Source organism: Apteryx rowi, unplaced genomic scaffold, assembly GCF_003343035.1.
Source record: "Apteryx rowi isolate R43461 unplaced genomic scaffold, aptRow1 scaffold_423, whole genome shotgun sequence".
NCBI classification, from domain to species: domain Eukaryota; kingdom Metazoa; phylum Chordata; class Aves; order Apterygiformes; family Apterygidae; genus Apteryx; species Apteryx rowi.
In genome coordinates this window covers 813373-824974 of record NW_020450676.1, presented here as the reverse complement: position 1 = coordinate 824974, position 11602 = coordinate 813373, and the positions used below count along the sequence as shown (strand labels likewise).

The 11602-nt window shown below is 39.9% G+C and overlaps 1 protein-coding gene across 1 annotated transcript; it reads right to left on the bottom strand.

Moving 5' to 3' along the window:
- Window positions 1-627: 627 nt before the first annotated feature.
- LOC112971031 (ATP-binding cassette sub-family D member 2-like) lies at window positions 628-11586 on the bottom strand. The gene is made up of 4 exons (XM_026076044.1): window positions 10840-11586; window positions 9324-9504; window positions 4785-4906; window positions 628-1961 (listed from the first exon to the last, which is right to left on the bottom strand). Exons 1-4 carry the CDS (start codon window positions 11323-11325, stop codon window positions 1728-1730), a joined length of 1023 nt encoding a protein of 340 aa, XP_025931829.1. The 5' UTR covers window positions 11326-11586; the 3' UTR covers window positions 628-1727.
- Between the last annotated feature and the right edge of the window lie 16 nt (window positions 11587-11602).

Below are 11602 nucleotides of genomic sequence, written 5' to 3'. Positions count from 1 at the left end.
GGGGTCCTCAGAAAGCCCACAACTTCCAACAAGATCCTCAAGTTCTAGTCAGAGCCCAGCCACTGCTGCGCAAACTGCTGCCTCTGTTCGCTGCGCCCTTTTGGGAAGACCAATACTAAGATTTTTCTTTTTTAACAATAGAGATCCGTACATGCATGTGAGCATCTGTACTTTCATTCACATGTAAATCCACTCTGAAAGGATTTCTGAAGTATCAAGAGTGAAAGAAAGGAGGAAAAACAGTATTATAATGGAACTCGTCATAAAAAGCATGGAGCCTGTGGCCTAGATTCATCTGGCCTAAATTCTCCTTAAATCCTTGTACATACTGTTTCCTATTGGCTAGATGCCTCTGAAAGCCCATAACCAGTCAGCAAGAAACGCTAGTCACAGCGACTTAGGAGGAATTTAGGTTGGATGAAGTTTGCAACTGTAGTGGAATCAAATCTTAGGAAAAGGATAGAGAGAAAAAAAGAGCAGGGTATTAGTACACTAGACCAAAAGGGAACACAAACAACATTCTTTTATATCTGTATTTGTTTTTAAACTATACTTGTTTTTAAAATACATAGTTATACACAAAAGGCCCCAGCATTATTTTATTGTTCTATGAACTACAGAATCTTTTTTTTCTGGGACATCACAAAATGTAACGCTTACAAAGTATCATTTATTTTAATGGTGGTCAAACATTACCAAGATCTACAAGATCAAGAAATCAGCTGCTTCCACAGCCAGCCACTACACTGCACCCAGCTGTTTGTTTTGCAGAAGCTTGTCAGAGAGTTTGAGAAATCTGTGCTGAAGGGCAACACTGTTGAAATTTGTCGAAAGAAATTATTTCACAAAAAGCACTTTGGGGTCTTCATCTCTAACTAGATTTAAGTTTTCAGAGGCCAGAGGGAGGGAATGAGGCTTTTCAACAACAAAGGCGAGGGAGGAAGTAGAAGAATCTATTGGGAAAACTGTGAAAAGCCCATTGCAAATGCTGTATGAAGTAGCTCAGAGAGAAGATGGATGCAAGAGGCAGAGAGAGATTGTACATAAGGGAGCACAATAAGAAATAGATGGGCACAGAATATGCTATGGGGAGGGTGGAGACAGAAAGATACCGGCACCAGGAAGATACAGGATAGGGAAGGGAGGAATAAGCAGTGTACTGATGGATAGCCCCTGAAAGGATGAGAAGGATGGAGGAAACCAACCACCCCACAGTTGGTACAGTCACAGATCAGATCATCTGGAAGATGGGGAGATGGGTAGGGTTGTCAGCACATTTTCACTTGAAAATTTCCACTAAATGATGAAAAAAAGAGCACAGGCTGATTTTTAACAGCTGAAAACAAATTATTACTCTTGTCAAAAATTACCAAACAGCTCCCTTGCTCTCTTTTCCTCCTATCCCAAATAAAATAGTGTATTTCCAGATGAAAATGTTAACATCTCAGTTTTCTGAAAAAAATTTAAAGCCTCAGGAGAAGGCAGGCACTGCCCCATAATAATAACAACAATAACAACACTACCAACAATAATAGCATAACTGAAATGCCTTTTACATTGAAAGTTTTCACAAAAAACATTTGAGCAACCGTAAAAATATATTAGAAGTGCATGGCAAAAGCCCGTAGTTACAAAATAGCATGTGAGGAATATAAAATGGGAGGCAACATGGTCTCCGGGAAATCAAAAGCAAGAGGCTGGATGTGTTGTAGAAACAAAAGCTTTGTTCACTGTCCCACTGCACCAGCGAGGCCCCCACACAGAGAAATATATAAAAATGTGAAATAATTACCCTTGATTTCTAAGGGCCCATCAATGTGTAATTCTGCTTTATCTTCATTCTTGCTGTTGCTTTTGGACTCTTGAATAACAGCAGCTCTTTTGTAAATGCCTCTTTTTACTTCATCAAAGACTGAAAACATGTTGTAGACACGGGCTGTGTAGCCTGCTAGCTCAGTAACCTGAGAAATAACAAATGCCCCATTTCAGTCAAACTTTATAAATCTGTAAATGAAATACTTGGCCAAAAATACATGAAAAACATTCCCAGCTATTTTGAGTCAATCCTTCTCAAATGTTATTCTGGAAGAATCAAGGATGCATCTTTCATTCTTTGAGATTCTCTGCCATCCCCTATTATTTCCTACTAATCAGCAGATGGAAACAGTTTGAGAGGCACAGATTTCAGACAAAGTAAATTACTGTAGCTCTAGTAAATAAGGAGGTTGCAGGGACTGCTGATTTCCATGGAGCTGTTGAATCTTCAACCTGCAGAGAACGGCTATCAGAATATTCCAAAATAGAGAGCCTATCATACAAGAGAAAAACAAAATCTCTGTGTTCTCCAGCAAAATAAAGGTCAATAGAAGAGATAAAAACTGTTGCCCATAATTATTTATTTTCACTTCCCTGTACTGCCTAAACATTCTATGGGAAAGGTGTGCTTTTTATGTGTAGAACAGGTAGCATGAGGGCATATCCTAACCTAGAATATGGTACAGAAATTAATTGGCAGTCAACCGCATGCCAGATTACTGGAGCTAAATCTGAGACCTCAGATGAGAACTGGGAATTTTTAAGCTGCTGAGGTCTCTTAAAAGGCTTTCGCCTTTTCTCAGCCTTTTATAACAGTTGCCACCTGGTGAACACAGAAATCCAGACCTCTGGGACCTGATAAGTTCCTATTCATAGGCAGTGACATCAACAAAAGCTCTCAAAGAACTGCCTCCATCTGCTGGCAGCAAGGAATTAAACCTGGGCATCTTATTATAAACATATTATCAGATGGTTCTGAAAAGACGAATTTTTATACTAAATGCAGAGAGCAAGACAAGAAGAGCAAGAAAATGAGCGCAGGATTATAAAATAATTAGCTTGCTGTAAATAGAGTACACCCCATGATACAGTTCATCTGTTATGGGCATACATAACTCCCACATAAAGAGGTACAATTCTATGCAAATTTCATTATTTGTGGAAGATTAAGTAGGAAGTATTGGTCACAGTCATGGGGCCATCACTCCACTGGAGGTTTGCAAGCACACAATGCCTAGGAGAACTCAGTTTAAAAAAGTGTAATCAACAAATGTTTCAATTCTGTAAGGCATACATTGTCTTGCTTTATCAGTAATTGCATTAACATCTGTGAAAAGTATCAGGTTAACAGCATTTGAGTCAGTAGATAGCATATAGGAGCTGTAACATCATGCTCCACACTGGAGTTTTTCTAGCAAACTCAGCAGGAGCTTGTGCCGGGACTCAGCACTCCATACAGTGCCAGCAGGGGCATCTGTGGGAGGTGAACCTGTACCAACTGCACCCCATACGAAAGATAACTGGAGCAAATTTCCAGACCACAACCCTACAAATCCATTTTGTCAGAACATTAAATACTAGCATTTAAACTGTTGACCTGCAAATAAAAGCTGGGCCCACCTCATCTGCAAGATGAGTTACATTTACCAGAGCGGGGCTGGTTTGACTGATCAAATGGCTAAGAACTGGTACTTAACTACCACTTGAAGTGGACTGAGGCATACTGCCATTCTTTGGAATCTGAATCATGAAATGGGAATGAACATCTGGTTAAAGCATCTCTGTATTTCTTCAACAGAAGTATAAATGTAAAATTAAGATGGAAATTCAAAGAACTGGTCTTTGATCTCATGCTGTCTGGATTAAAATCTCACCATGTCATAAATCAGATGAGGTTGTTCATTTGTTGCTACTACTGATTGGATGTTTTTGCTTCCAAACAATAAAACTGCCATGTTTGTAAGTCTCCACGTACATTATATAAATGACTTAAATATTTTAAATAAAACAGAAGTAACAACAGTGTACTGTTGGTTATCTGGCAGTCTCTTTAGAGCAGAGGCCAAGCAGCAAAATAGCTGAAGTAGCACAGGTCAAAATCACTGTCCATTAGAAGTATTCCTTGTGGAGAAAATACAGATTCTGGCTTTGTCAGAGTATATATTTGAAGGCTCTGAACTACCTCTCCTCCTCCAATTTAAAAAGCTGTAGCTAGTACGGCCGGATTCCAAGTAATGGATTCCACAGTCTTCGATTAGCTGCCTAGGCCCTCCTCACGCTGCACTGCGAAAGGAATTAGCAAAATTCAATCAAACAAATGCAGAACCACATTAGGCAGGAAATGTTGAGGAGAATAACAGAGACTAATGGTGCTGTCTCATTTTGCTTTTGCCAAATAGCAAATACCCAGGAGAGACCATGGCTAAAAGCCCAACTTTACCTGAACTCAGGTAACAACCTGAAACAACATCTCCAACCTTCCAGATGAACATCCTGTATCTCTAGGCCATCTGGTGTTCTAAAATGCATTTTTCCTGTTAAAGTTTTCTACTTTGCAAAATTACTTACAATTTAACAGGATCAGAAGGTACTGAGAATAAACTGCACAGTTTAGATGGCCAGAAAATAAGAATTCAAGTCAACATGAACTGAGGTCCTTGCTCCACACAGAGGAGGAATTTGAACTTTTAGCACTCACATTCCAGGAATTTCTAGTGCTCTCTGGTGGCACTTGAACACAGATATTAAGATGACACCTATATGTTGGACCATACTGGCAGTTGTGCACTTCAGACTCTTTGTGGACTTAACTCTAAAGACAAGACTATCAACTCAAAGATCTCCATGGATTTAAGCGCAATAGAATTTGACTTAAAAAAAAAGGCTTTTTTTTTTTTAACATTTAATGTTAATTCCATTTTGCTTTTATTTCTCCCTCTTCTGTTTCATGTATGACTAGTGTACAATACCTCTTTGTACGACGACATAATTCTTTCAATAGCATCTGCTCCAGAAATCAGCAGGTTTCGTGATGTAGTAAAAGCTTCTGTTCGTTCACTAACCATTGCCTGTTTCTGGCCATCTTCTAACTCTAAAAGTAAAAAAAGTTTTTTGTTAAAATATTCTTCTGAAAATTCTCTCTACAAATTAAATCATGGTTAAAATGAGAGCCATTATAGAAGAGGTTTTAAATTAAGAAAAGTTTAGCTCTGTGAAGACAACCTTCCAAAAAGAATTTGTGAATGCAATTACCATATGTACTTTGGTAACAAAGACCAAGTGGGAGTATATGGAATTAATTTTGTTAAGCAAAACATCCTGTTCTTTTCTACTGTTTGTCTACCTAGATAATTTTCTTCTAATATACTATTATTTCAACCTAAATTTTACCATTGCAAAGTGAAACCTAAGCAATGATCTGAAAAAGATTTTAATAGCATTTTTACTAGATTTGTTATTAATTAATTTTAGCCTTACATTATTACTCATTTCATATGAAAGGAAATATTCATATTGATACAAATCTGCCAACATGATAATATTTTTTTAAGAAAGCAGTATGTTCTTTCAGTATCATAGTTGTGTTTTTAAATAGGATCCTTCTTTCTCACAGGTTTGCCTGTTGATCTGACCCAAGAACGAAGTCAAAATCCTTTGTTTATGACACTGAATCCTGTCAGCAAGAAAACCCTTGCTCCAAAAGAAAGAGCTGTATCATAAGAATATATCAGTAGCAACTGGCAAAGAGAAAACAGCAGCATAAATTGTAGAAAATATGTGAGAATAAATACACTTATATTTAACATATCTACATATATCTTGCTACCACCTGACCTACAGAAACTTTTATGCAGCTTGCTGCAAAATTTGCAAATTGCAAAGCTTGCTTTTTCAAGGAATCAAGATTAAAAAAGTGGCTGAATATTTTAAGACCATATATTGTTTTACTGTTAACATTTGCACCTACACAAACTAAGACAACAGTGTGTGGTAAACCACACTTAAAGAAGTTTCAACATGTAAGATTTAGAAGGAAAGGTCTGAGGAGCTTTCTGCCTCACATAATTTTATATATATATTTTACTTTAGTATGCCACAGAGTGGGTCTCTGGGGTTTTTTTTGTTTTGTTTTTTAAGTTTGGCTGCTGCTAGGTATCAGACTAGGGGGACTAATAGGTGGATCCAGTGTGGCAACTCCTGTATTACCAAATGTTAATAATATTTTCTGTGATGTTTGCACAGTGGTTATGGTCAAGAAAATCTGTGAGGAATTACCTGCAGGTGTAATGTGACTGTAATTTTATGGGCTAAGTTAGGCAATGCAAACTATTTTTGTACTGGTAAGTAGCTGTCTCACCTCCATGACATGATCAGATTCTGCGGTGTCCAGAAATCTACATGCAGTACCAAAGCCAGATTTATCTTTCTGTCTTTATTTTCTTTTTAAGATATTTAAATCTAACTAATATTTTGTTTTCATTCACATCTTCAAAAAGGTGTCCTTACATAATAACATCTAAATCACTGAAATACACTATGGATTTTTTTTTTTTTTGGGGGGGGGGGGGACTTTGTAAACTCCTCATATATGGTAAATTTGCTCATCTGCACCATATATATAGATATAGATATCTACATCTTTCTGGCCTCAGATGTCTTTTACAGCTTTTTTTAATTAGTTGGGAAACATTCACATTTTCTAGATTAAATTATACAGCATCAGTACACTGTCAACTCATGGACTGCAATCTAGCCACCTGGAACACACTGAGAGGCATACACTTTTTAAAAAAGACAGGGAACCTCTTGCAAAGACGGGAGAGATTACAAAATCCTTGCTTATGTAGTCCTCACTTATTTAGAAAGTCATTTCCATTTCCACACCAAGAAGAGTAAACTCAGGTGATAAAGGGAATTCAGTTAATTCATTAGTGCAAACTAAACAGAAATTTGTTTTTGACACTTCTCAGAGAACCGAATTTTATTTATTATTTTATCTTGTTGGGATTACAGCCCAGGCAGTGCTATGTAAAACTACCAAAACTAGATCATTCAGGAACTGGCCACAGTTTAACTACATGAATGTAGTATTCCTCCTGGATGAATTTACCTAGCGCTGCTTCCAGCACCCAGGCTAGCTCATTTAGCAAGAGTTTGGATATCTCTGCAAACCACTGCATTGGTCCCTTTAAGCATACTTTTAGGGGTACTTGAAAATTAATATTACATGGAATTTATGAGCGTTTCATCATTTCAAAACAATTTTCTTACATTATCTGCCTAATTCACCAAAATTACTTTTCATGAGCCTTTTGTCTCAAACATTTTTCATACGGTTTGCCTGCTGTGTTTGAAGTGGTGTACTGTAACAGGGCAGACAGACTGTCCCTATTTCATACAGTACCTAATATTTCTCTTTTCATTTTCATATAAGTAATTGATAATCATCCTTGTATTAGGAACAAAGATACATGTCCATTGTCTCTAGAGAAATTAAAGTCTTGTTTCCAAACATAGTTACTTTCTAGAAACCCATCAGAGACAAGACATTTGCAACACTAATGTTTTATTATAACAAAATTGAGAAATGCCTTCAAACAGGAATCCTGGCTTTGCCAAATAATTTCTTCCCTGAAATATATAACAGAACTAGCAAATTTGAGTCAGAAATGTCTGCATTATAGAAGCATTACCTCCAATAATTCTTTTTTTATTGCAGGTGTTTTGTTTTGTTTTTTTTAAACAAAGTTGTTTTTATCTGAAGAAGTGTACAAAATATATTGCTTTACACCTGAGGTCTCAGGCCTGGTCATGATACCACTTTTATGCATTTTTTTGATTCTGATGATTTACCCTAAAGTAACGAATCCAGTTTCTGTTCTTCAGATTGGAACTAAACTGCATCTGACCTGCTGAGACGTACAGCGCTGCTTTGCCAGCTAAATCAGTGGCAAGTTCAAGTCTGCTTGATTCTTAGAATACCTGTTGTATTTCTAGGGGTCTTGACAGTGCTGATTTGTCACCATTAATAACATGTTTGTAATCCACCATTATGACATGTCTCAGGGGTCTGTAAGAAGCTCCATGCCTTAACACTTACATTGTGGGTGGCAAATAATCCTCAGCTTTACAACTTGAGCTATCATTGTGTCTTTTCTCAAACATTTGAAAAGTATTTATCAAAACACTATGCCTGGGTATCACAATGTTACTTGGTTTAGCATGAATACAAGTGAATTATCGCTCATTTGTTCCATATACTTTCACTGTGGCTTGATCCCTGCAAAGGACATTCTTTTTAATTTTTTTATTCATGCTGCAAGGGCAGGGAGACATTTACAATGTGTAGTTAAATACTCTTTTTCTTGACTGTACTCATTTCCACCTTAGAAAACCTTAACTGGTTAATCACTTTTCTGGTGGGCTGATAACCTTCACCAGTTGCGTGAGGTGAAATGGCTTTGTACGAACTCTTCTATTCAGAACAGGTCTGTCTGATATTTTTGAAGCTGTTAACAGGATGCCAACCAGGATCCTGTTACAGTGCCCCCCCCCGAGCCATGCAATGGGCACTAGCTCAGAGAGCTGAACACCCAGCCATGTGCAGGCAAAACTGGAAGCAAGCTAAATAATGTTGGGGGCTGGCTGAAGTCATCCTGTAGGTTGAATCAAGCTTGTCCACTTGGACAGCCCTGATTTGGAACATGATTACCAACTCCTGTGCTGAAAACAATCCACTCATTCTCGGTTCAATGTCCCAAACTTAGAACTGATCTTTCTGCTTACAGCATAGGATCCATGCTTAAGGAATCCTGTTGCATTTGTAATATAGTCTATGGTTCTAATCATGCATAAGGAATCCTGCTGAGGCAAATTTGCTGACCTGTCTTTCATTACCCCTCCTTAATTACCTTTCTTTCTGTGGTCTTTTTTTGTTTATAACATCTGCAATAGCAATACTACTTGCGTCTCATTTCACTTCCTGCAAAGCTGTGACAGGATGTTAAAAACGATGCTATCTGAATGTGAACTTCACCTGTCCTTCTCCCAGTGAGTCAGGTGAAAAGGCTCATTTCCAACAGGTTGACACATAACAGAGTAATTAACTATAATTACACTACTATTTATGGAATGAGATGAGCACTCCAGGAAAGTCAGCAATACATATCATTTAGTAAAATAGCAGAAGAAGCTGCAAGAATCATTATGTCATTCCAACAACAGCTATTGAATAAGGACTGCAACTATCACTATAATCTCATGTGAGACAGGTATCCTTGGAGTGCCGAATTCATGATGTTTACCAGGTTTGTGTTCAAAATTGTAGTTTTTGCTCTTTCCTCAGCTGACTAGTTATGTTTGAAAGGTAAAGACATGACGTGCTCCACAAAGATATGGTAATAAAGTCTGTGAAAAATAAAGAAATGTGAAAGGCATTCAAGTGAAGTCTAGTCTTTTGAGGACCCAATTTTAAAAAAGCATTTGGAAATTAATAAAAATGGTATTACCGCCATCTGCAAATCCCGTTGCAGTGATGATGGGCACAGCAACCATAATCAAACCACAGCAACTCCAGACATATTTCATCAGGAACTGCTCTATCATGATGTACCATAAACGTTTGGACAAAATGAGATTCATCTGGTCTGCCAAAGCCTTGTAGCTTTTTTGTAGCTGTTTCATTTCTACCTATAGTTAAAAAATAAAACATTTACACAATGCAACAGAGGTGCACGTGGTCATACAGGATATATTCATGTACATGCATGAAACAATCAGGTATCCAGAGCTGCGACTTCCGAATCACACCTGCTGTGTGGTACCTGTTTTCACAGCGCTGCATTCTCACAGCGACACTGCACAGCTTTATGGAAGTCAGTGGACCTGGTTCTTATCTACATCATTGTCCCTTAAGAGCACATTGGCAGGTTTTCAATTTTTTAAGACCTCTAATACACGCAAGAACAACATACAAGGCAGTCACCAGAGCTGACCCTAACAATCAAAGTAAGATTGATTCTATAACCTCTTAACAAAGATGCAGCTGTAGAATTTCACAGCAACTGAAACTCCTCAAATTGGACAGCATTTGGGGACCAATTATCTCCACCGACTTAAACTTGCAGAGCTGATCCCTGAAATGCAACACTGCTTGTTTTTGGAAGCTGTCTAGAGGAAGAGAGAATTATCCCAAGAGGTTTAACAAGTCGAAGATAGTTGCAAGTCGGTAGGACATAATGTATTCAGTTCAAGCCAATGTACAGGGGAATAGAAGAAACTGTTTAATTCAGCTGCACTTAACACAGCTCTGGGAACCGTTGCTTCTACCAAATCAAGCCATTTACACTATATAATTGCTGTTTGGAATGAAAGTGTTAGTAATATTTCAGGCTGCTCTCCGATTTTCATTTTCACCTCATGTGAAATAATTTTTTCAAAACCACACCTGAAAAACGTTTTAGCATGATGCGTTCCATAGTAAGGCGGCTTTAAAACAGTCTGTCAGTTTACGTAACTGTGGCTACCGAAGTACTGTACTTAGGCTATTTTAAGACTCTGACTACATCTTTGCTTAGCTATGCAAAACAGTGTCAAAGGCTGTAGTGCTCTCTGTGCTATCACAAAGTTTTCCCCTAGACTTTCTGGTGCTCTTAGATTTTTTTTCTTTTTCCTTAGAGAAGAAGGATTTCTGCAGCATTGAATCTGACAGCTACTAAACAAGGACGAAAATAAAAGCCTGGAAAGTTAAGCGGAATGCACTGGGTGGGGAAAAACAATAAGGAAGATTAGCTTTCTAGCAAACATAGGATACAGCTGCAAAACAGGAACGCTGTCAGCAGAAGGGAACTATGCTCTGCTCCCCCAGACACCGCCTGTGAGGCTGCATTTTCCTAGGAAAGGGGAAGTGCCAGCTGTAAACAGGTTTAAATGTCAGAGGGACTCAGAGGGCTCTGGAAGGCCGGTGGGGGAAGCGGGGTCACTTCCGGCGTGGCCCCGAGCGCCCTGGGACCTCACTCCTCTTACCTTGTGCCCACGGTAGAAGGCAATCTCTTCCACATTGGCAATGATCCGCGAGTGCATGAAGCGCAGGTAGCCCTTCTTGTGCGCCTCCTCGGCCACCAGCTTGCCAAACTTGGGCGAGCAGGCTTTGAGCACGCGGGCCGTGGCGTAGACGACGAGGCCGGCCAGGACAGTGGGCCCGATGGGGCTGGCGCCCCGGGACCGCGCCGTGCGGATGAGGGTGTAGGAGGTGAGCACAACGTCCAGGATGGGCTTGGTGAGGTTGGAGTAGAGATGCGCCACGGACTGCGAGAACATCATGATGTCCTCAGTGAGGGACTGGTCGGGGTTGGCCAGCCGCCCGTCCATGTTGATCACCCTGTAGTAGGTCTGGTTGGCAAAATAGGTCTCATAGGCGTGATCCACCAGGCGCGTGCGGAAGGCGAGGGCCAGCTTGCCCTCCAGGTACCGTATGGCGCTGTTGACGAAAGTGGCCGGGATCGCAATCATGAGCCACCTGGTTAACTGGAGGACAAAGCTCCTGGGCTTCTTCTCCACGATGGTCTTCACGATCTTCCCATCGAGCGCAGCCACGTAGATGGAGAGGAAGGTCCTGGAGATGAGGGCGACGGAGTGGAGGCAGAGCCAGCCCAGCTCGGCGCTCGCCAGCTTCGGGAAGAAGAGCTTGCGCAGCGCCAGCAGCTGCTTGAAGAACTCCGCGTTGAGCGCGGGCGAGGCCCTGCCGCGGCCCCCCGCGGCCGCGCAGCCCTCCGCGCCCTGCGCGCCG